Source organism: Rhinoderma darwinii, chromosome 4 (genome assembly GCF_050947455.1).
Source record: "Rhinoderma darwinii isolate aRhiDar2 chromosome 4, aRhiDar2.hap1, whole genome shotgun sequence".
In the NCBI taxonomy this organism is placed as follows: domain Eukaryota; kingdom Metazoa; phylum Chordata; class Amphibia; order Anura; family Rhinodermatidae; genus Rhinoderma; species Rhinoderma darwinii.
Window position 1 is genome coordinate 114,860,722 of NC_134690.1, and position 26,394 is coordinate 114,887,115.

The 26,394-nt window shown below is 41.0% G+C and overlaps 1 protein-coding gene across 3 annotated transcripts in view; it reads left to right on the forward strand.

Moving 5' to 3' along the window:
* Positions 1 to 349: 349 nt before the first annotated feature.
* The window catches only part of RHBDD1 (rhomboid domain containing 1), a 79,905-nt gene continuing 53,860 nt past the window's right edge, over positions 350 to 26,394 (forward strand). For 2 of the 3 annotated variants that reach the window (XM_075861484.1, XM_075861486.1), the window contains exons 1-3: positions 350 to 428; positions 15,801 to 16,303; positions 18,073 to 18,205. In XM_075861484.1, the coding sequence (XP_075717599.1) occupies positions 15,871 to 16,303; positions 18,073 to 18,205 (566 nt within the window). In that variant the 5' untranslated portion in view covers positions 350 to 428; positions 15,801 to 15,870. Of the gene's footprint in view, positions 429 to 12,121; positions 12,292 to 15,800; positions 16,304 to 18,072; positions 18,206 to 26,394 lie in introns of those variants that run through there. The other variant, XM_075861485.1, reaches the window with a different exon arrangement.

Below are 26,394 nucleotides of genomic sequence, written 5' to 3' on the forward strand. Positions count from 1 at the left end.
ATATAATCTCTCCAAAGTCACTGAACCAGTAAAAACAAAAATACTTTCCCCTTTGAATGAGAAACTGATGAATAAGAAACCAATTTCAGCGTGGTCTCCAGCCTAAGGGCGCGTCCACACGTAACGGAATTGCTGCAGAAAATAGTAGAAATTCTGCAGGTTTTTACTGCAGAACAATTCTGTAGGTCCTTGATCTTTAAAGAGTTAACGTAGAAATGGCCGTTTATTTTTTAAAGATGAAACAATTCTAATATGTATTTTATAGTAGGACATAACTTCCAATTCCATATGCACCAGCTCTTGTTAGCAAGATATTGTTTAAATAAAGATTGTTTGAACGTGAGTCGCAAAGAACTTTGGGAAATGTAGTATTCGCTGCTGTTCCCTCAGTCACTCCCTGGTTACAGAGGCAGAGTTCAAGTTCTCAGGTTAGGATTTTAAGTTTTATTATGATGGTAAATCGACTCTTTAGTGTAAATGTTCTGCGTCCTGTCCACAGTGGTTATTTCTGAACTTAGTATTGTGGACATACAGCTGACTAGTCACGGAAGTAACACAGTCTAGGGATAGGTTTTATCCGCGCTGCTACAATGACCCCGCGCTAACTAGAGGTGCCGCTTGTCTTCCTTACTAACCCTGCACCATCACCGGAATATCTCCGCCTGTCCTCTATGCACCCGAGCTGTACAATGTCGTACTACAGGCTTTATGGGCGCTTCTCGCGCGCCGTTGTTGTTGTGCTGTAGCAGCGCCCCTGCTGGTCAGTCCTTGTAAGCAATGACTATGCTGATCGTGAAGACAGATCGTGTACTCAAGTTTTTGTCTCCATGTTTAGTACAAGGAAATTCATCTTTTTATTATTATTCATTAATGTTAGTTATGTAATTGTTAGGCATTCACTATTAATGACCGAGGGGTGGGATGTACAGCAATATTGCACCAAACATTCTGCCCTTTTTCGTACATGTGTTTTTTTGCTGTGTTGAAGGCGGCTTTCACACGGCTGTAATATCTGCGCATTTTAGTGTCTGTATTATGGCTGCAACTTCCCACAGTTCTACTGAAGCTGATCCTACGGTGATTTAAGTCTACTTTGTAGGATTACAGGAGGTGGGTGTTGTGGCCGTAGTTTCAGACACTAAACGCACGCGTATTACAGCCAGGTCAAAGGGGTCTAGGAAATGCAACAAGAACTTCTAGTACTTTCTAGCATCGTGTGTCTCATGTAAGGCTGGCTGCACACTTCAGTCTTTTCCTTCAGGGTGCTAGCCGTTTTTCTGACGGCTAGCACCCTGACCCATTCATTTCAATGGGGGCCATGCACACTTCAGTCTTTTTGACGGTTCCGTTGCCACAAAAGTAGAGCATGTCCTACTTTGGTCCGAGATTCCGTGACCGTGAGGCCCATGCAAGTCAATGGGGCCGTCAAAAAAACTGAAGGCACACAGAAGGCATCCGTGTGTGACGGAGCCATTGCCTAGTGATGGAGCCGATGCCTAGCAATGGCCGGGCGGGCAGAAGTACATTATAGATATATTACACTAATCGGCAGCCTCTACACTCTATCAATCACTGATAGAGAAAAGAGGCTGCTGATTAAAAATAAAATAAAAAGCAGTTCATACGTACCCCTGGTCGTTGTCTTGGTGACGAGTCCCTCTTCTTCCTCCAGTCCAACCTTCCTGTATTTCGCGACAGTCCATGTGGCCGCTGCAGCCTGTGATTGGCTGCAGAGGCGGTCACGTGGGATGAAGCGTTATCCCTGCAGGCCGGCCTTCTGACGTCATCCAGTCCAGCGTGACCGCCACTACAGCCTGTGATTGGCTGCAGCGGTGACATGGGATGAAACGTCATCCCAGGAGGCCGGACTGGAGGAAAATGCAGGGAGTTCTGGGTAAGTATGAACTGATTTTTTTATTCATTAAAATTTTATTTTGCGAGCGCCGAGCATGGTCATTCTTCAGCGCTAGTCACTGTCCAGGGTGCTGAAAGAGTTACCGCCGATCAGTGCAGCCCATTAAACCTTTCAGCACCCTGGACAGTGACTAGCGCTGAACAACCCTGCTCTTTCAGCACCCTGGACAGTACCATGCTCGGAAACGGAAACACGGAGTGCACACGGAAACCACACAGCCCCTAAAACGGGCACACGGATCTGTCAAAAACGACCGTGAAAACGGTGATGGAAGTGTGCATGAGGCCTAAAGCTACAAGTACAATTTTCCTTTTTTCTTTTAAAGTTCATACATAGTGAAAAAATTCCTCTGCGGATATTCCCAGGTGTTATCTGTGGCAGACATCTGCAAGATGTTGATGTTTTTTAGTTAACCACTGACTATAATATTATTCGGTTTTTCATTTTAGTTTTTACCTCTCCGCTTTCCAAAAGCGATAACTTTTTAATTTTAGTATTTACATAGTCGTATGAGGGCTTTTTTTATTTTTTTTGCAGGACAAGTTGTACTTTTTAATGTCCCCATTTAAAGTATCATATAATGTACAGAGACACAGAAAACAATTATTTGTGGGGTGGAACAGCGATTTCTACATAGTTCTTTTTGTATTTCATTGTAACCATTCATGGTGCGGTAAAAAGTATGTGTTCTCTTTATTCTGCGGATCAATACGATTACAGCAACACCAAATTTATATCGTTTTTCTTATGATGCACTACTTATACAAAGAAAAAACGTTTTGTTAAAAATTCAAATATTTTGTTTCGCCACATTCATAACATTTTTAGTTTTCCGTCAATGTAGCGGTACGAGGGCTTGTTGTTTTGCGGGGAGAGAGGTGTAGTTTTTATTGATACCATCTTAAGGTACATATGACTTTTTGTTGACTTTTTATTCCGTTTTTATGTTGGAAGCACGGTGACCAAAAAACAGAAAATTTGGCGTTGTGAATTTTTTATTCCTATGGAGTTAATAGCTCAGACTTTTACGGATGCTGCAATACCAATTATGTGTACGTTTTTAACTTTTATAATTATTTTTTTAGAAGAAAAATAATCGTTTTTTTGGAACTTTTAATATTTTTTATTTTTTTGTACATTATAAAAAAAAAATTTTTTTTTTTGTTCCCCTGGGGGACTTGAACATGCAATCATTTGATCACTGGTACAATACACTTCAACACCTATGTATTACAATACACTTTAATATCTATGTATTGCAGTGTATTGTGCTTTTTACCTGCTCTTAATAGGAGCAGAAATATGGCAGACCTGGGGGCCTTCATTAGGTTTCCAGACTGCCATGGCAGCCACTGGCACCCCGCATTCGTGTCGTGGGGGGGTCTGATGGGCTAATGGAGAAGACTGCCGCCCTCTTTGTAATAGCTTAGATGCCAAGGTCGCTATTGACCACGGCATCTAAGTGATTAAATGGCCTGTTATCGCTGGTCCCGCCCATTGCAGTGAGGTTTCGGCTGTAATATACAGCCGATACCTGCTAAATATGGAGCGGGCTGAACTGGTGAGCCTGCTCCATACTTCCCCTTGATGGCTGTGTTGCCAAGGGGTTAAAGCCTAAAAATTTGTTAGGCTAGCTTTACATTGTGGGCCATTTTTTTATGCGGCCGTTTTGAAAAGCGACAGCGTAAAAAAACGGCCGCAAAAAAGAAGTGCATGTCACTTCTTGGGACGTTTTTGGAGCCGTTTTTCATTGACTCTATAGAAAACCGCTCCAAAAACGGTCGTAAAAAAACACAGCGAAAAACACCACGAATATCGCGAGTGGCTTAAAAAACGTCTGAAAATCAGGAGCTGTTTTCCCTTGAAAACAGCTCCGTATTTTCAGACGTTTTTTGCTAAGCGTGTGAACATTCCCTTATAGCTGCAACACTTTGTAAAAACTGCTCTTGGAGCAGCAAATACGCATACCTGTGGTACTAGCTACCTTATTCTACAGCGCTATTCCCCAAAGGCCGGATTGTGGCCGAGACGTTACCTATTTCTTTATATTGCCTTATCCGAATAGGTTTTATTCTATTTTCTGCATATTGACCCAAGGGATGCTTGAGTTTACCCTCTAAATATTGATGGGGTGGGAACCCTACCCATAGCATCCAGACAACCTGCAGAGTGCCACAGATTTGATCTTCCTTGTAGCAGCAAAGTCTGATCATAAAATATTTCTTTCCAGCTTCGCCTTCGGTTCAGCTTCTGTTCCCTAGTGCCTAGTAAGACCGCTTGGTCTTATGCCGCCTCTCCTGTGCCTCCGGGTAATGCTGAGGTGATTGAACAGCAGGCTCCTGTCCTCCTGTAGCTCCACAGCCTAACTTCTGTTGTGGTACTTCCTTGGATCCTCAGAAGTTTTTGTGGCCTTCCTCTGGACATGGACTCTCTGGATTAGGGGGAGGAGCCATTTGTGCACACAGTCATCGCGGTTGATTTAAACACCTCCACACTTCAGAAAGATCTCCATCAGGTAAGAAGCTGTGATTATTACCATGATGACAGGAGATGAGGCTTCAACCTCTAATCTAGGTTCTGAGTCTCACGTGCTCCCAGCTCCAGTATGTACTCTGGCTATGGGTTATCTTCCCTATATACATATATGGTCGGGTCTTATTCTCCTTTTTGTTATGTTATGTTTTTTTTTTGTAGGACACTCCTAGAGAGCTATCCTCTAAGACCAAAAGGGAGAGTCCATTTCATAAATGTGCTATATGTGGGAAAAAGTTATCTTCTGCTAGCAAAAAAACTCTATCATCATTACATAGAAAAGATCATAAGGGAGGAACAACCATTTTTGATTGAAGAGATTAGAGGATCAAACCTCCTTAGCATCTTTTTCTCAAACCTTTGTGCCCTCTGTACTATCCACTGCACGACAAAAGAGAAAGCTGGATGTGGAATAAGATTCAGATGAGAGCTATTCCTATATTCCCTCTATATCTGAAGAATATTTAGAAGAAGTGTCAACCCCCCAGATTGAGGAGGTTAAAAAATATTACTTCCATGATGAGATGTTTGCAGGGCTTCGGCCCAGAAGAATATTCGTTTTTCCCATTCACGAAAACCTAAAAGCCATTATAGAAAAGGAATGGACACACCCTGAGAAAAGGCTATCTGTTCCACCGGAAATCCCTCTTGATGAAGAGGACATTAAAGGTTGGTCAGACGTGCCCAAGATAGACATACGGGTGGCTAAAGTATGTAAAATTATTATTGGACACTATATTAGAGAAAGCTGCAGACAAGAAAGAAACCTTGCCAGAGCCAAAAATAACAAAGAAGAAACCAAATTGTCTTCCCTTTCGTAACTGCAGTCAGGACTATAGAGGAAAGGGAGAAACAGGTCGCTGTAGTAATGCAAAGGGAGGTAGAGGAATAAATATTTTCTTTAACCAAAATAGAGAACAAGATAGACAATGATGTCCGTAGATTAGGGGGCAGGTTGTCAAGATTCCTTCCCCAGTAGAAACAGATCACCACATTCTAATGGATCCTGAAAACCATTTCAGAAGTTTACAAGATTGAGTTTTCTTTTTAACGCCCCCCCCCCCCAAAAAAAAAATTGGTGATCACTTCTCTCCCCTCCAGCACATTGCAACAAGCCCTGGTAAAGGGAATCTAGAAGTTACAAGAAATGGAAGCAGTTTCTCCAGTACCAGTGAAAGAGGGGAAGGCGACTATTCCCGTCTGTTTCTTGTAAAAAAAACAAAAACCCAGGGGAGTCTTTTGAACTATAATAAACCTGAAACCATTAAATCAATTTTGTAATATATCATTGGTTCAAGATGGAATCAATCAGATCTTCCATCCCACTAATAGGTCAAAACAACTCCATGGCAACCATCGATCTACAGGACGCCTACTACCATATCCCAGTGCATCCACAATATCAAAAATTCCTCAGGTCTGTCATCCTACAAGATCAGAAAATACTACATTTCCATTTCAAGGCTCTTCCATTTGGAATATCCTCTGCTCCCCGTATATGCACTAAAATAATGGGGGAGATAATAGCGTTCCTCAGAAAACAAGGTATGAACATAATACCTTCTGTAGACGACCTATTCAGGAAAACCGCAACACTTGATAAAGACCCATCTATGGGTTGAAACGTTGCAAGTGGTTTTATGCTTGGTGAATACATCAAATACACTTTGGATTATCTTGAGTGCTGCTGTTCCTTTCTTCAATTGCAAAGTTTGCATGATAAAGAAGCGTCATGCCCTTTCTTCAGGCTTTTTCATCACTGACCTCCCATTGACATCAATGGGAGGCAGAGAAAGCGGTTTTCGCAGCGTCTTTTGCCCACGGCGCTCAATGGCTGTGGCCGAAAAATACTGTATTCAGAGTGCCTGGTAGGTCAATATTTTTTCTGCCTGCAAAAATCTCAGTGTGAACAGGGCCTTACATGTCTGGATTGACCTATGCCCTGTCTGAGTCATTCATGAGCACTGTTCTGAATGACAAATACAAGACCTCCTGTCACGTAAAGGCTTATTAGGAGAGAAATCTCAGGAATGTGGACTAATGCGTCATTCACCTGAACTCCTAATAGCAGCAATTTTATTTCTCAGAACTGGCGACTGGACAGCCATGCACTGGTAAGGGGCAATGGGGCCAAGGTAAAAGGGATACATGGCTAAACATTTGTTAAATGATGTAGCAGTGCTGAATTTATCATTTAACTGTTTCATCTGACAGACACTCTATGAAATATAATGTTCCCCTTGCAGCATTTAATTACTGCCATGGACTTTCTACAAGTCACTTGGGTCACAACTTACCGTAAAAAATTATTCCTGAAATACTCTGCTTGCTGTGACCAAATTAGTTACTTGATGGGGTTTGTGTTCTGTTCCCATCCACTTCAAAGCAGAATAAATATAAGAGTATTACCAAGACATTAAAAAGAACTTGCCCAATTTGTGGGCTGCATGGTATAGAGCAGGATACCGAGCAGATATACAGTTTTGTGGAAGAAGATTCAGTAATAAAAGTAATGTAATAGTTTCATTCCCTGCTCACCTTGGGCTTAGGAGTCCAGGGGGATTTCTTATTCATTGATTGACAGCCTTGCTCATCTGAGTTTGCATACAGAGGTAGCTTTCAATCACCGATTAGAGCCGCCCACTGGACTGCTTAGCCCAAAATAGGCAGGGATTTACATGAATAAAATACAAGTTATACTACATTTTCCCCCACAAGACTATATATCAATCTGCTTAAAGAGGCTCTGTCACCATATTTTGCAACCCCTATCTGCTATTGCAGCAGATCGGCGCTGCAATGTAGATTACAGTAACGTTTTTATTTTAAAAAAACGAGCATTTTTGGCCAAGTTATGACCATTTTTGTAGTTATGCAAATGAGGCTTGCAAAAGTCCAAGTGGGTGTGTTTACAGTAAAAGTCCAAGTGGGCGTGTATTATGTGCGTACATCGGGGCGTTTTTAATACTTTTACTAGCTGGGCATTCTGATGAGAAGTATCATCCACTTCTCTTCAGAACGCCCAGCTTCTGGCAGTGCAGATCTGTGACGTCACTCACAGGTCCTGCATCGTGTCGGCCACATCGGCACCAGAGGCTACAGTTGATTCTGCAGCAGCATCAGCGTTTGCAGGTAAGTCTGTCCATTTGTGGCTTACCCTCCTTGCGGAGGGTGTCAATGACTGTCTTCTGGACAACTGTCAAGTCATCAGTCTACCCCATGATTGTGTAGCCTACTGAACCAGACTGTTGGACCAATTAAAGGCTTAGGAAACCTTTTGCAGGTGTTTTGTGTTGACTAGCTGATTAGAGTGTGACACCACGAGTGTACAATCTTAAACTTTAACCCAATATTCAAATTGTCTGGGTTTTCATTAACTGTTCGCTATAATCATCAACATTAAAAGAAAAAAATGCTGGAAATAGTTTTTCACTATTTGAATAGAATTACTGCAATAAGTTAACTTTTCGATGATATTCTAATTCAGGGAGAAGGACTAGTAGAGTGCGCTATGTAATCCTCGATATTCCTAAACTGCCCCTAACCCCGCCCACCCACCGCTGAATTGCACCTTTCTCCCTAATCGCAGTATGTGTCATTCAGCGGTAGGTGGGCAGAGGTAGCTGTAGCATATAATTATGAGTTACAGGATTATTGCCAAGTAAGTGACCCAGCGCTGGAATCGGGGCCTCTTTCACTACAATATGTTGCCCTCAGGGAAGCATAAGCCTTGTGAGAGACTCCGTTTAAGATTAAGAAAAGAGTATAGAAGGTTCTCTAATTCTAGCCAGTAACACTAAAAATGACAAAAGCTGACTGCTGTTTTATCAGTTGTGTACTTTTCTGTGCTGGCGTTTTCATAAATATCCAAAAGTCCTATCCTGTCCAGCGTCATGGGAGATGTGGTTGACTTCTAACTGCTACCTATCCGTACCATAAACAGAGATCAATTGATAGAGTGGAATAAGTTTGTGCACAGGATCTATCTGTAAGCATAAAAGTAAAAGACTTGTTCTGGAAGACTCGTCGGGAAATTTGTTGTTCTAAAGCAGCAGTCTTTCTTTTGCATTTATTTTGAGTAGGCTTATAAAAATGCAGGCGCGTGGCAGCTGAGGTTATTCACAAATAGCTACTTTAAGCTTGACCTTAAAATTTGTACATTTTGGAGGCAGTAGCATAGTTCTGAAATTCATTGTACAGTACAGAGAAGAATGTTTCATGTGTCTCAATGGAACCTTGTGCTGCATATAAAGTGCGTTTTTCATTAGCGCAGAAAAGAGTGTATTGTTCTTCATGTCTACATCAGTCGAAAAATTCAAGTGACCGATTTGTATTACAGTTAATTTACCCAGTGCAGGATGGAGTGAAACAATCTGCTGGACATGGTTCAGTGGGTGAAAAATTATTATTACAGGCATTCTTAAAGGGACACTCAACATGAAGTCTGTTTTTATATGAATTTGCTGTGCGGTGAAATGCACTTTATTAACCCATAAACGCAGCCACTTTTTAGGAAGAGACGGGCTGACTTTAGTGTTCTTCTATGGGAGCAATAACAGGAAGTCCAGACAAAGATCTGTCCCCATGATCACTACTTTATCTCGCATATCTCTAGTGCTGAGAACCGCCAGAAACATTTTCATATATCTGTGAATTTTATTAGCAGCCCTTCCCATAAGCTGCACTTTTATAAGCTTTGTAATTTAATTGTAGTAGTCCTTTTAAATATTGGGAGCCCGTCGATACCATCAAAATTGATCTTTATTGGCACTTATTTATTGCCTATTTGCGGTCAAATAATTTTGTTTTTTTGCAGCGATTTTCTCAAAACTGGCAATTGACTGTGACATGTGAACACAGTCTTAAGGGTGTGTTCATACTTACCAGTAGTTCTACAGCAGAAAGTCGCACCATTACCACACCATAAAATATGCCACATGTTCACCCTACTTGAATGTTTGATAGTCTGAACATTCTTATAGAAGTTTTACAGCTGTGTCACATTGATACATATTAATTTGAGAAATTATTGTGTATATGTGCTCTGTTATATGATTAAAGAGAACCTCTGACCTGCCCTAACTACTGCAGCTGACATCTGTTAGATTGCAGGCGCCTCACAGATTCTGACGCTTTTTATTTTTTTCTTCTAGCCCGCACCGTTGCTGCGATATCGTTGCCGTTAATTTTGGTGCCCGATATGCAAATAAGGCCTTTGTCTGCCAAGTGGGCGGGTAACACCTGTCACTTGATAAGGGGTAACCGCCCACTTGACAGTCAAAGGCCTCATTTGCATATTGGACACCAGAAATAACAGCTCCGATATCTCCGTAACGGTGGGGGCTAGAGGAAAAAAATAAAATGCATCAGAATGTGTGAGGCGCCTGCAATCTAACTGAGATGTCTACTGCAGTTTTTTGGGCAGATGACAGGTCCTCTTTAAGGCCTCGTTCACATCAGCGTCAGACATTTCCGTCGGAGGAACCCATAGCTTCCATTTGCATTACCATTGATTTCAATAGTAATGCTTCCGTTGCAAGTGGTTTCAGTTTGTATTCGTTCCGTAAGGTTTCCGTTTTTTTGCGGAATCAATAGCGCAGTTGACTGCGCTATTGATTCCGCCAAAAAAACGGAAACCTTACTAAACGGAGACAAACAGAAACCACTTGCAACGGAAGCATTACCATTGAAATCAATGGAAATGGAAAGCTATGGTTTCTGTTCATGGGTTCCCCTGCCGGAAAGGTTTTACGGAACCCTGACTCTGATCTGAACAGGCCCTTAGAATAATCCTGTATAACATTCTGCTCATTGTTTTATATATATTTTGTGCTACATATAATCACTGTAAAACAACAGAATTGCCGTTGCACGCAGCATTGACACTCAGCAGCATCATACAGTAGTCACATTTGTTCCATTTGTCGTGGGCAGATAAACAAATATCCAGTTCTCTGGTAGCATTTGTTTTGTGAATGAAAGAATGTGACTGTACATTTCTGTGCATTGAACACATCAGGACAAAAAATGTTTTCTCTGACTTGTACCGCTAAATGGCACAGGCTCCCTTGCCGCTCCCACCCCACATAGAATTTGAATGACACAATGTCAGAAGCTCTTGTCTAGCACAAATACCAGATGTTCTGTTTTGTAGTATAACCCCATAGTCGCATCTTCTTTTTTTTATCGCCGCTTCTCTTCGCAATGCTTGACTGAGCTGTTAACGAAAGTCTCTCTAATGTGAAAAGCGGCAAATAGTATAGAACAATATTGCCCAAATTTCTCTTTCACGTAGCCAATCGTAGCGCCAATGTAACAAGAGTTCAACAACATAAACCAGGAATAAAATGCTTTTTAGAAAGACACCACTGGCTGCAAGCATTTAAGTGGGAGTGGGTTATTAATTATTATTAAATCAAATTCCTGGGTTAAAAAAATAAATAAAAAAATTCAATTTTTGACGGAGGATAGACTGTTCTCACATATCGCAAATAATACCTCAGGCACTACAAGGGCTGACATGTTGTTAACCAAGTGGTGTCATGTGATCTGTGATCAGTGTGATTGCTGTGATAGTGCTCCTTTTTATGTATTTTCCATATAACACCATTTATATATTTGTTTAGTTCTAATTTAACCTACTAAAATGACATTGGCTATGTTTCTTGAGGGGAATGCTTCTGTAGTATGGCATCGAAGGAGCATGTCATGACATTATTTCTTTTGTTATCATACAGGTGTATGGGGTACACTAGGGCCCACTCCTGTGAGTGCCGTATTATGACTCCATACAAATTGGAGATTTACATACCAGCAATACAGTTGTGTGGTTGCGGCCTTAGAAAAAGTTTAAAGGGGTATTTCCATCTTGGACATTTATAGCATATCCACAGGATAAGCCATAAATGTTCAATAGATGTGGGTCCTATCTCTAGCACAAGGCCCCCTGACCGACTATATACCTTCTCCCGCTGTCGCTGCTGAGCTACGTTGTTTTCGTAACTCCCATAGAAGTGAATGGTAGTTACATAAACTGTGCAGCATAGTGCGCTACATTGCTTCTGTAGCTCTCAAGTTCCCGAATCAGCGTAGCTTGCTATACTACGCTGTTACTGGAACTCCCATTTACTTCAATGAGAGTTAGGCCTGATTCACACGAACGTGTTAAACGTCCGTGGGACGGCCGTTGGAACAGTGGCCGTCCCACGGACCTATGTAATTCAATGTGCCGTTCACAAAAGCCGTTGTTTCAACGGACCGTGTGAAGGGTCCATGGTAAAATAGGACATGTCCTATCTTTTGACGCATCACGCATCCCTCCATAGACTCTCCACTATGGTGGATGCGTGACATCGCGTACCGCAGCGCCGAGCACGGCTGCACCTCGGACGTGAAAAACTGCAGTTTTTCATGTCCAATATGCGCAGCGATCGTGTGAATCAGGCCTAACGGAAACAACGTAGCTCGGGAAGCGGGAGAAGGTAGGGTGGGGTCAGGAGCCCAAATCTATAGATAAGTGCAAGTCCCAGAGGTGGGACCCACATCTATCAGACATTCATGGCGTATCCTGTGTCCAAGATGGGAAAACCCTTTTTACTATGGTTTGTTATACTTTTTTTCTATTTGTACTGCTGTTCATTTGTTCCTCAGAAATGATATTGACAGGTGGCTTGACTAACCTCGAGATTTCAGAACAGATCAAGACTCTGGAACACCTGCCTCTTCCTGTGCCAGATACAAATTCCAGAGAAAGGCAGGGTATATCACTGAAGACACCTTTGCCCACACTGAACTCCTCGAGTTTTAGACATGTTAATACAAGGGTCGACATTTTCACGTTCTAAGTATATATTGCCAAGAAGTTTCTACATTCCAATGCAGACCATAGATAAAATAGTAAAATATGTTTGCTCTCTTTATTATAGTAGTAGTGACCATGTAGTTACATACAAATGGAAAATCTTTTTCTATTTGGTTGGACATGAATTGGAGTTTATCACTGAAGCCCTGTGCTGACAGCTGATCTTTATGTAAACTAATATGTAGAAGAGCTAAAAACTTCATGTCTACTGTTTGTTCCGAAGTATATTTCTTTCTTTCTCTAATAATCGGCTAAAAGAATATTCTGGTTGGTAGAAAAATCTCTGTGTGGGTCTCTACTGTTGACAACACAGATCTAAAATGCAAGCACAAAGGCAAAGAAAATCACTAAACACTGCTTCATATATGGCGGTGGGAATTCTATGTATTCATTTAAATAAGGATTGTGTGGTCCTCACCAACTTCTATAAACAAATGCACAAGATGAGTTCATGCATTGGGCTTCCTCTATAAGGCCTTATTCACACGGACGTGTATTACGTCCGTGCTACGCGAGTGAAAATCACGCGCTTCGCACGGACCTATGTTAGTGAATAGGGCCGTTCAGACAGTCCATGATTTTCACGCAGCGTATGTGCGCTGCGTAAAACTCACGACATGTCCTATACTTGGCTGTTTTTCGCGCATCACGCACCCATTGAAGTCAATGGGTGCGTGAAAATCCCACACGGCACACGGAAGCACTTCCGTGTGCCGCGTGTGATTCTCGCTACAGTAGTAAAATAAATGAATGAAACAAGAAAAGCACCTCCTGCTTTTATGTTTGTAAACATAAAAACAGAGTGTCATCACACTACTATATCCGCTGAAATCACGTCGGCACGCACCACATACTGATGCCACAGGGAAATTTTGGGTGCGCAAAACGCAGCGGTTTTTGCACGGGCAAAACGGACATGTTTGTGTGAATAAGGCCTAAGGTTGGGTTTACACTGTATATTTTTGGTGCGTTTTTAACATGAATTTTTTTGGGGTTTTGTTAAATGAAGTCCCATTCCATAGGTCTCTACCTTGGAATTTATCTACCAGAAGAAAAGCTTCATGTTTAAAAATTCAACAAAAAGGGTATATTCACATGGTGCAGTCAAAACGCGGTTTATTGTCACCATAATGGTATGTTCACACAGAGTTTTTTGGCACTGTTTTTGACAGAACCCGCACCATAAAACGGCAGAAATCGCTTCCCATTTCAATGGGAGGCGGAGGCGTTTTTTTCCTGCGAGCGGAAAAAAGAAGCATCATGCCCTTTCTTCAGGCATTTCCGTCTCTGACCTCCGATTGCCATCAATTGGAGGCAATTTCCGGCGTTTCTTGCCTGCGGCGCTCAATGGCCGCGGCCGAAAAACGTGGCAAGTGTTCTGCCGGCAGGTTAAAATCTGCCTCAAAACTCCTGAAGGAATTTTGTGGCAGATTTTTCCGCCTGCAATAAACTCTGTGTGAACAGGGCCTTACAACAAAATAGTGTAAAAATGTTGTGTTTTTTACATAACCAATGCTGTACCGTGCCATTTTAAAACGATTTCACAGTAATTTTAGCAATAAACCGTGGTTTGACGGTACTGTGTGAATATACACTTAAAGGGGTATTCCCAACTTAGACATTTTATGTAATATCCTCTTTCACGCGTATATTACCAATATGGTCCAAGATTCTCCTCTGAAACTCCCGAATTGTTTTTGCCTATATAGTTCTGCTTACAAGCACAGGTAGTCATATAAATGACACCCTTAGTTCTGCAATTTGCAAATTCTCTGTTCTTGTAGATTTGTCCAGTCACGGCACTTGAAAATGTATTGCTTTTGGCGAAATATCTGCACGCCTTGCAGGAACCACATCTAAAAGTGCCTACTGGTTTATTGGAGAACAATGCTGAAGGAGAAAGGGGTTCATTAAAATGGCGATGTACTAAACGGTCTTCGAGGATTTTTCACTTCTAAGGGTATGTGCACACGATAACGATAATTACGGCTGAAATTACGGAGCTGTTTTCAGGAGAAAACAGCTCCTGCATTTCAGATGTAATTGCTCGTACTGGCGTTTTGCGAGGCGTCAATTACGGCCGTAATTTGGAGCTGTTCTTCATTGAAGTCAATGAAAAACGGCTCAAATTACGTTCCAAGAAGTGTCCTGCACTTCTTTGACGACGCTGTTATTTTACGCGCCGTCTTTTGACAGCGACGCGTAAAATTACAGGTCGTTGGCAAACCCATTGAAATGAATGGGCAGATGTTTGCCGACGTATTTGAGCCGTGTTTTCAGGCGTAATTCGAGGCGTAAACCGCCTCGTTTATGCCTGAAAATAGGTTGTGTGAACCCAGACTAAAGGTGATCAGTGGATGGGAAGCTACTGCTTTGTTTAGATCTTTATCGGCAGTTAAAATCCCCGAAAATTTGCAAAACATCTTTCTGATCTCCTTGTGTCTGTTATCGAAGGCACCCACTATTCTCATTGGCAAGGGTATCTCCATCTCCTTTGATTTAGGAACCAATAGATTGGTTCTATTCGCAGACAATGCATCTTGATATGCATCCCTCAATGTCTTATCTGGGTAACCTCTACTCCCAAATCGTTGACAGAGTTGTTTGGATTTATCCAGAAAATGTCAGAAATTAGAACAGTTTTGCTTAAGCCTTAGACCCCCCTTTCTATAAAAGGGCTGTTTGGCTGTTTCCGTATCTCCCGTAGAACAGGATGGAGAGAGTCGCACGCATGCGCTGCCCCCTCTTCACTAGTCGCTAATTGGAATCTACGGCAAGAGGCCGAACTCACAAGGCCAAATGGGGAGATTTGTCGTATACTGTGGATATGCCATAAATGTTTATGTTGAGAACACCCTTTTAACAAAAAAACGGCTGTAAAATACGGAGCTGTTTTCAAGGGAAAACACCCTCTGATTTTCAGCCGTTTTTTTAAGCATTAAGCGTTTTTTTTATGTGTTTTTTTTGCAGCCGTTTTTCAAGCTGTTTTTCTATTGACCCAATGAAAAACGGCTCAAGAAGTGACATGCACTTCTTTTTACGGGGCGTTTTTTTACGAGAATAAGCCGTGTGAACATACTCTAAAGTTGAACGTTTGGTGTTCTGGAGCGCTCTGGTATCTGTCTACATTATGCCAAGAAGAAAGGACATCAGCCATGACCTCAGAAAAGTATTTGTTTCTGCTCATTAAGTATGTCCATGGACTGTCTGATATTGCTGCTATTACTTAGTCACGTGATGGGCGATGAGCTGCAATACCAGACACAGCCAGTGGACAGGATCTGCTTTTTTCCAGAAACCTTTCTTCTAATCCTGAACAATTAGCTCTGTCCTTAATGGGTTCATTCTCTATCTTAGGACATCCAATATGTTGGGATATTCTTGATTGGGGTAGCGAAATACAATTTAAGCCAGAATAGTAGTTTAGCTGCTTTCTTCATAAAATTGTTTCTAAAATTACTTAATTCATTTTATCATCTTTTGTGTTTTCAGATGCAAATCAGCAAGTCTCGGTGATGTTAATTTTGCTTTTTTTTTTTTTAAACAAAGATAAAGCTTCACAATGCAGAGGAGGCAAAGAGGAGTTAACACTGGACTTTTATTATTATTTGCCCAAATTTATCAATTTGGGCTCAACAACATCCCCCCTGTGACGTTGGCAACGCTTGGACTGAATGTCTATCTTTTTTTAAACCCCATGAAGCATCTGCATTCTGTTTGCATTAGTGTACATGAAGGCTATCACAGAGGAGACTGGCAACGCTTGCTGCTGTCACCATTTCACCATGCCGATGACTGGCACCTGTACTTTAATATGGTGTCTCTGTTATGGAAGGGCACCAAGCTAGAACAGCGGCTGGGAAGTGTTCTGTTTGCACTTATAATTGCAGTCTTCTCCCAGCTGATCGGAGTGGTTTATGTTCTGCTGGAATTATTCCTAGCGGAGACCATGGATGACCCATCTTACAGGATGCAATGTGCTGTGGGATTCTCTGGTATACAGTCAAAATAATGTATAATGTAATTGTGTTCTTATTCTATTTCAATATATAAGTTGTTGTAGAAATAGTTTGGGGAGGAGACAAAAAGGTCTCCCACTAGCCCCATCTGTTAAGCTCTAACCTCATGTGTAAAGATAAAAAAAATGTCTTCTAAGTACCTGACCCTTGTGCGGAGTACTGCCTGGATAAATCCCTGGGGTGGGAGTGTTGGTGATATAGGTCACCCGTACTTCTGCAGATCCAAAGGACTTTTATATGTAATTTTATGAAGATGAACTGCAGCAAAGGAATACAAAAATCAGATTTTAATTCTAAACATTAATTCCGACGGAAGGTTCAAACGCGATGTGAACAGAGCTTTAAAGGGTTATACAGAGAAGTTTGTGTGGTTTTTTTTTGGGTGGGGGGCAATGTCGTTTTTTTTTTTGTTTTGTTTTTTTAGTGTATTGTGAATTCCCTTACATTTTGTCTTTTCCGGATCCCCCGAATGGTCACGTGATACTGCTGCTTTCTTTTTAGTGACTGTAAAGTCACGACCATCAGTCACATGGTTTTCTTTCAGTGATGGCACTGACCCAATCTACGGCGTGTCCTCAATGATGCGGCCTACATGGGACAGGGCTATCTTCCAGGGCTACTGCGTTTGCGCCGCAGTAGCTCTAATGCATGCGCCGTAGCACTCCACAGAAACGCCTCACATACGGGGCGTAAGCAATCGTGTGACGTACTGGAGGAATAGCACAACTAGGGGGTGTAGTGGGCGTAATTTTACGCTACACAGAGAAGTGGGTGGGTGTAGGTGAGGGGAACGCAAGAGCGAAATGGTAATTACGAAACACCCACAATAAAAAAGTACAGCAAACTAAGGAATATTGGGCTCCGGGGTAGACCGGAACGGAAAAAAAGAGCAAAGCATTAAACAAGGTATTGAAATGTTCATTATTTAACATAAAAATAACAATTCTAGTTGAGTTTTGAAGCTTTCAACTTCTGAATAACCCCTTTTACTGCATTCTAGAAAAGGGTGGAGGTAATCTTTGTATTAGAGCTGCAGTGTACAGTCATGGTAATGCTGGACATTATATATTGGTCCACATTTATCAATGTGTCTACTCTTTTTAGTTTTTGGTGTAAAATGCATCTATTAAAAATCGCATAGGAATATGCGCCAAATTTGCAAACATTTTTCCACTTTTCCCCTCATTTGTCAAATTTGAATAGCCACGTCAAAAATGGACGTGGACTCCCAGGAGGCATAGTTTATGCCCAAATTCTTATTGAAGTGAGGAGAAATGGCAGAAAAATTATGGCATGTATCTTTGTCTGCTTATAGCAGGAGTTCAAAATTCTCCAAATTTATTAAGAGTTGTGCGCCTTTTAAGAAATTTTGCCAACTACCTTCTCTGCTTTGGTATAAAATACGTTGATTTAACGTATTAAAGACATCTAAGCTCCATTTGCATATGTCTGGCCCTCACATTGTTTTCCTCCTGCTAGTAGAAAAAAGTCAGAGGGGAAACTATAATAGATTTCGATGCTGGACAGGGAAACGCTGCATTCTGTGATACTCTATCCACCTATGGACACAAGACAGGTGCACAACATTTCCACCAGTTGTGTCCATCTCAGGCAAGAAAAAACTGGCCAAACACAACTGACATATGTGAACACACCCTAACTGTAATATTTTGTATACTTTGAAGTGGCATGTACTTTTTTAAAGTCCAAAAAAATATATTCTATGTTTATATGCTTTCTTCTAGGGGTTTTATTTGCCTTAAAAGTTCTTAACAATCTTTATTACCCTGGAGGGTCCACCAATGTATTTGGATTCCAAGTTCCTAACAAGTATGCTTGCTGGGCTGAGCTGGTGGCTATCCACATCCTATCCCCAGGGTAAGTTGCTGCACAATATTCCTTTTCTTCTTTATTGTGATTTTTATAATCTTTTTGTATTAGACTCTCGCACCAGATGTAAATTTGCAGGAGTTACATAGTGACATGTCAGAAGTTTGTATTGGTGGGGGTCCGAGCACTGAGACCCCCACCGATCCCTAAAACGAAGCGGCAGAAACACTCGTGTAACCGATGACCTGCTTAGTTTCTGTTCAGCTCTTTCCGGTAATCAATGTAGCGGTGTACAAACTCAATCGAAAGTCTGTGAGCCCATACATCGCTACATCGGCTTTCCGGGAAAAGCCGAACAGAAACGAAGCGGTTCAGCGCTCATCTGAGCATTTCTGCCGCTTCGTTTTAGTGATTTGGTGGAGGTCTCAGTACTCTGTTATGTCTGTACATAGCTGAAATTTATCATCTACAAGTCAATTGTCGGGCGTCCGCAGCTGTGTGAAGACCGGAAGGAACAGGTTGTTTTAAACAAGGATATTCCATTAAACACCGCCAGTGGGTGCTATTGCACCATGTAGGGGCAGAGAGGAATCACCCTGTTCGGTATGGCACCAGTAGTGTGTCACGCAGCATAACCTTATGTGTTTTACCACAAATTACTGTGGTTTCTCAATGGGGTTTTTGTTCACAGAGTAATTACAGGTGAAAATTATTTCAAAAAAACAAAACGTGTCGTCTGTAATTACTGTGCAGACAAAAACGCATATAAAAAAAATCTGATCATTTGGTTTTTGACCATGCGGCACACTGCCACTTTGATTTGGCACGTAAAAATCCACTTTTAATATTTAGACTCTTCATGTATCCTCAGCATACAATACATAACTCTTCAGCCGCAGGTGTTGCTACAGTAGGGCGCTAGTTTAAAGTGAACCTGTCATGTGTGGGCTCTGTACACGGATGTAGGTACCTGCATGATGGAGTGTATGGCGGTGATCGAGAATTCTCACTAGGGTGAAAATAGCTGAAATCACACAACCGAATAAGAGATATCTTTCACATTGTTTCACTATACAGCTAATTTGGCCTGTCACTCCTATGCTGTAACAATTTTTTTGTTGAGAAAGTAATATATTTTCTTCTGATACTGCCAAGAAACTATTGCATGCATGTTCAACCAAACAGATATGGTAATGTGCTGTGATGTCTTACCTGAAGGTATTTATGTGTAAGAAGCCCTAAGACATAATGAAATAAGATACCGATTGGGAAGAACTAAAGGAAGGGAAACCTAACTTTATTTTACAAAATGGTTTTCCTTCTTTTTCTTCAAAATGTCAAATCCTGACAATGGAGCTCTTTGAGAGACATCATCAGCATTGTATCTGGGATGTTATATTTTTATAAGACAAGTTAATCGCACCAGTGAGATAGATATATATATATATATATATATATATGCGTGTGTGTTCCTCTGTGCCTTTTTATGCATGTTCAGTTACTTTTTTCCATGCTACTTATGGGTGGGGAATGTTTATAAGATTTCTAGGGGCTTAGAATATAATAGGTGATATATTAATCTATATACTTGGTTCTACTAATCTATAGTAATAGGGTTGGGAGTATTTATCATTACTCAGGTTATGTCCTTCTCTAGATATTCACCATTGCACAGTCTTTTGATTTCAATAGTAATGCTTCCGTTGCAAATTGTTTCAGTTTGTTACCGTTCCATAAATTTCCATTTTTTTTTTTTACAGAAACACTAGTGCAGTCGAGTGTTCTATTGTTTCTACGAAATAAAAATGGAAACCTTACAGAACGGAAACCATTTGCAACGGAAGCATTACCATAGAACTCAATGGTAATGCAAATGGAAGCTATGGTTTCTGCTTGCCTTTCCGTTCATGGGTTCCTCCAACAGATAGGTCTAACGGAACACATGAATGGAAGGGCGATGCTGATGTGAACAGGCCCTTAGTATGTCATATAAATAAAGATTTGAAGTACTTTCCACATCTCCAGTTCCCAGCATAAAGGTCCAATCATGCCAAGTACAACTCTATGACAAGCACATTCTAACGTTGAACGTGCGTTGTCATGTGATGTAACAGCAACAGAGGGCGCATGTGCCGTCGTCTCCTCACGTTGTGGATTAAAGACGCACTCTGGCAATTTTTTATTTTTTTTGCCTATATAGTGCAGCATAGGTTTTTATTAAAGAATAATGCAGAGGCCTAGTGTATACCTGTTTAAGTTAATGTGCCAAAATCTGATTTATCTGCCATCTTGGTTTCTTCTCCCCCCTCTTATATGGTTTCACTAATACAGCCTATATTTCCCATGATGCTTCTGACTTTGCAGAGGCAGAGGGGTTAAAATCTCGTCACACTTCACACTGCACTATCTAATTGCAGCAAGTGATAGATCAGTGACCTAGAACGTCTGTATTCACACAGCAGTCTCAGTGTATCCTAAGTAGCTGCTGCTTTTCTCCTGCTTGTGTCAGTTTTTACACATAAGGCAGTGAGAAGCAGCATCTCATAGGAATACACTGGACTCTCTGCACACACAGATGATATAGACAGGCAGTGTGAGCCTATGGACTCACCTATTATATCACTGCACTGCTGCTTTCTTATATAGGGGAGAATTGATCTCTTCAACCGCACTATATGCGTGGGGGTCATACAGAGGAACAAGGAGGGTGGAGCTGGGTGGGGAGGGGAGGTGTCACCAGGAAGGATTTGATAGGTGTTGATGTAATTCTGTACTTCACCGGAAGTCGGACATACAGGAGAGAGTGACTTCCTGTCTACACATGAGAGCATGCTTATTTGGGTGGTCAGACTGAGATCACATGACACTACTAGAATATTGTTGGTGAGTAAGAATTATGTTCAGTGTTTCTTGGTTTATCCCATGAGTTAGAAGTCAGCTGGGTAATCCTTACCCTATTTTTGCAATAATGTCAAAAGTTGTGATTGGAGGGATTTGGTTAATATGTCTGCTCATTTGATTCACCAACCACTTTTAAAATATGTTTTGGATTGATCAAATTTAAAGTGTAGCTAAACGTTCGAAAAACTTCTGACTTGTCAGTGACATGTCAGAAGTTTGTATTGGTGGGGGATCCGAGCCCTGAGACCACCACCAATCGCTAGAACGAAGCAGCTGAACTATTCCTGTGAGCGCTCAGCTGCTTCGTTTCTGTTCGGCTTTTTCCGGAAAGCCAATGTATAGGAGTATGGACTTTGTATTGAGTCCGTACACCGATACATTTATTTCTTAAAAAAGCCGAACAGACACGAAGCAGCTGAGCGCTCACACAAGTGCTTCAGCTGCTTCGCTCTAGCGATTGGTGGGGGTCTCAGTGCTCGGACCCTCACCAATACAAACTTCTGACATGTCACAAACAAATCATGTCACAAAAAATCCGATAAAACACAGATTTTTTTTTTATTTCACTTCAAAAGGGAACATATCCTTTAAAGCGTACCTAACTTTTCAGGGGACTTTTTCAGAATAAGTTGTCATATTCACAAGGAAGAACACTATTTCTGGCCATTATATGACTTGTATTCTGCATTATTTAGCAGTTTTCCCCTCTGCAGGCTATATCTCTAATTCTCAGCTGTCTTAAAGCCACTGGATGGACGATTATCATGTCTTCTATGCACAGCACATCGAAGAGGAGAATCTTGCCCTCCTATCACTGATATATATATATATATATATATATATATATATATATATATATATATATATATATATATATATATATATAAAACAAAGTCGCAGCATCATTTAGGCGACTATACAGCAGTAGTTTACAGTGTAGCTGAGAATCCTAAACTGGGGTGAGATTTACATCTTACCAGCAGCATTTCTGTTGATGTCTCTTTGCTCCTACTTCCTCTCCCTGCTCCTCCTTCCCCTCCATAGACTTACATGCAACATGTGTTACTGAATCACACTCTCTCTCTGATCCCTCCTCCTCCTTCCCCCTTCACTCTCTGTAGACCTGTATAGACAGGCAGTGAAGTGACACCATCCTACCTTCTGCAGCCCGTCTCATATACTGTGTAACCATGGTCATCTAATGCTTGACAACAGGAGGTTGAGAGCAGATTACAGGAAGCGAGACACCTAGTGGCAGAACTTTACACACAAATGACAAAGTTGTTTTACTTCGGGTATACGACTATTCGTTTAGCATAAGTTGTTTGAAATATTACTGTCCATTTATGCTTCTAGTGTTGTGTACAGGTAGCCAGAATTTTATGGAAATCGTGTTCAGAGGTGGATACTCAAATTATTGTAGAAAGCAAATAGACTTCAGTAACCGATATTAATTTTGGAAACCTGAAAATAGGTTTAATCCATTTTAGAATGAAGACCAACTAGTATTTATAAGTAGTGGGAAGCACCTATGCACATGGACTGTTTATGGAGAGAGTGCAATTCATCGTTGGCATGGTCAAGCTAAACGAGAAGCTACTTTTCCTGCTTCTATATGGAAGAACGACTCTTTTTTTTTTTCTCACTGAAAAGCAAACTTGTGATTCATATTACATGTGTGTATACAGTAAAACCATCAATCTCACTTAGTGTTAAAGGTTGAAGAACAAACATTGCCACAGGCGGCAGGATTGAAGGTTTACTTTTTTTCCACCTCAATGTAATATTATCTCTGCACCAAAGATGACAAGGATATATTTGTTTTCTTGCCATTAACTATATTGTTATATAAGCTGTAAATGAACATTTATAACCTACCTATAAGTATGTAAGTATAATTATCCACTTACGAAGTAGCTTACAGCGCCATGTAGTCAGCGCTTCTAGACTTGGAGTCCTTAGGCAGGTGCCTGGTTTACCTATTTGGTAAGCACATTCGTTGTGGTGCGAGACATTTTATAAAAGTGAAACTGTGGGCACATTTTAATAATTAATGAAGTGAATCTACTAAGGTCATTTAACATACTAGGGCCATTCAGTTTTTTCACTCTGTTCTCTCATATGTAAGTTTACAAGGCGCGATGTATGCTGTAGGTCAGGATTTAGCAACCCTCAGCACTCCATCTGTTATGAAACTACAATTCACAGCATGCCCTGACATCCTTTTGGAATAGTAAAGCCTTTTGCTGTCAGGGCATGCTGGGAGTTGAAGTTTCATAGCAGCTGGAGTGCTGAAGGTTGCTGACCTCGGCTATAGGTTCTCAACACCACATGAAATATGCATGTTACTGGGCTGTACAGAAAATTACAGAAACATCACCCTTTCCCAGACAACACTCAGTGCTTTAGTCTTCCTGCCCTGCAGCTATTGGCTGAAGCTTAACCTCATAGAGTTCTGTTTTGTCCGCCCTCTGCATTCACTCTGCACATTATACTGGTAATACTAAGAGCTCTTTCAATCAGGTCATTTTCATTTTTTGGTCCAAATGCAGGAGAAAGCCTCTAAAATGGAGCAGAGAGCTCCCAGTATTATGTGCAGAGTGAAAGCAGGGGGTAGCCAGAGCAGGAAGTCTGCAAGGTAAAGCTTCAGCCAATAGATGCAGAGCAGGAAGTGATGTCAGAAGGGGGTGATGTTTTGGGACTACCTTGGAAACTTGAATTTAAGGAACCAGAGTGAAAGAATTAATGTCCCTGGTATGTTAAAATACCCTAGTAGGTTCATTTTTCTAACTAGGAAAATTTGACCGGAGTTTTATTTTAATCATATCCTTTATGGACACATTGTGCTGGAGATCTTTGCGTTGGCTAATAGAGATAGGTCATAAGTGGGGGACCCCCACTGTGGCTTTATTAGTATTCAAGCCTTGGTAGATGTGTAGTTCGACTGTGCTGACATCAGCGTTGGTTTCCGTTCATGGGTTCCATTGCAGCTTTCCGTCGGAGGAACCATTGAATGGTGGAAAGCCAAACAGAAACCAAAGCTTCAGGTTGCATTATCATTTATTTCAATGGTAATGCTTCCGTTGGAAATGGTTTCTGTTTGTTTCTGTTCCAGAAGGTTTCCGTATTTTTAGCGTAGTCGACTACGCTGTTTCCACTAAGAAAACGGAGACAACCAACGTAACGGAGACGTAAACCATTTGCAACTAAAGCATTACTATAGCAATCAATGATCATGCAAATGGAAGCTATGGTTTCCATTTGCCTTCCCGTTCATGCGTTCCTCCAATGGAAAGCTGCAATGGAACCCATGAACGGAAACCAACGCTGATGTGAACGGGCCCTTACACGTGACACTAACTTTCCTACTTTCATTTTGCTGGCTTTCTGGGTGTTTTAGATCCAGTGCTTGCCTCTGCTACATGGACACATAATAATCCTTAGTTACAGTATTTGGGTCAGGATAATAGCTTTAATAAATGCTTGGTTATATAATGCTTGCAGCCAACGTTGGTTTCCACATTATTTATGAAATGTAATGTGTTTAACATAAGAGACGTTATCTCAACTGAGATATTACAATGTATGCAGTGCATAAGGGAGTTCTGTATCCTGTTTAACTTGCCTAGACAAAGATTTATTCAGCACTACTAAGTTTTTTTGGTGTTTTTTTTAAGTGTATCTGTTTCAGAATGCACCAGATCCAGGCTCAGGTTGTATAGGAAAATATATTATTCATGTACAATGTCGTTGTTTGCGGCTTTATTAGGGAAAACACATATCCCAGTTAATTCGCTTATATGTGACACAGATGGAAAACTGATTCCTCATGGTTTCCCATTCTCCAAACTAATATTAAAGTGCTGGAGATCGCTGAGGTTTCTCCTGCCTGCTTCTGCATAAAGTGGTATCGAGATGTCATGCTCTATGTAGGATTTTTTTATGATAAGCTGGAGGCCAGCAGGATATTGTCGTGTATTAAAAGAGGCATGGACTCGCGGGACAGGGATGTAATATTACCACTTTACAAAGCATTAGTGAGGCCTCATCTAGAATATGCAGTTCAGTTCTGGGCTCCAGTTCATAGAAAGGATGCCCTGGAGTTGGAAAAAATACAAAGAAGAGCAACGAAGCTAATTAGGGGCATGGAGAATTTAAGTTATGAGGAAAGATTGAAAGAATTAAACCTATTTAGCCTTGAAAAAAGACGACTAAGGGGGGACATGATTAACTTATATAAATATATTAATGGCACATACAAAAAATATGGTGAAATCCTGTTCCATGTACAACCCCCTCAAAAAACAAGGGGGCACTCCCTCCGTCTGGAGAAAAAAAGGTTCAAGCTTCAGGGGCGACAAGCCTTCTTTACAGTGAGAACTGTGAATCTATGGAATAGCCTACCGCAGGAGCTGGTCACAGCAGGGACAGTAGATGGCTTTAAAAAAAGGGTTAGATAATTTCCTAGAACAAAAAAATATTAGCTCCTATGTGTAGAAATTTTTCCTTCCCTTTTCCCTTCCCTTGGTTGAACTTGATGGACATGTGTCTTTTTTCAGCCGTACTATGTAACTATGTAACTATGTAACTATGGAGTATGCTGCAGCAGGTAGGAATGTCGTATACGCGCACTGTAATGCCTTACTCCACCACAGTAACTGTATACACATTGGGGGGATTAATCAGTACAGTTACACCAGTAGTTCGTTCTAATAGCATTCGGCATGAACACTGTATTTATGAAGCCCCCTACTATTTTTTCTAACATCTACAACCGTGGATTATACATTTCACCCCATGTGGCTGATTTTCTTTGCTCTCATCAGGAAAGTGGCAGTGAACAATGCAACATACAACATGGTTTTGTACAGTATCTTCACCTCTTTGGAAAATGTATGGCGCACGTTACACAAGTACTCTACTTTTAGTAAATGTGCCTGATAGTATTAAATGCATACAGAATGCAAGTTTATTTTTCTTCTTGGAATCTTCCCTTTAGTGTATTCTGCAAGTTGTGGCACAGCTTTATTATATATCATCTTCTTGACTTCTTGTCTGGGTCACCTCCCTTTGAGTACATGTAGCAATGCTATACAGGCTTGAAAGTCTTCAGGCCAAAAAAAAGAAAACAAACCTAAAGCCCCATACAGTCGCATACACCGCCCAATAATTTAAAGAGTGCGGGATCCCTTTGCATTGAAAAGTCAACTACTCTGTTCAATACAATGAGAAAAGGTATTCTCTGCTCAAAAATATGTTTTTTGGCATATGTCCAGCCCATTATGTCCTACGGATATGTTCGGCATATATACATCGGTATCATTTTCTGGTTTATG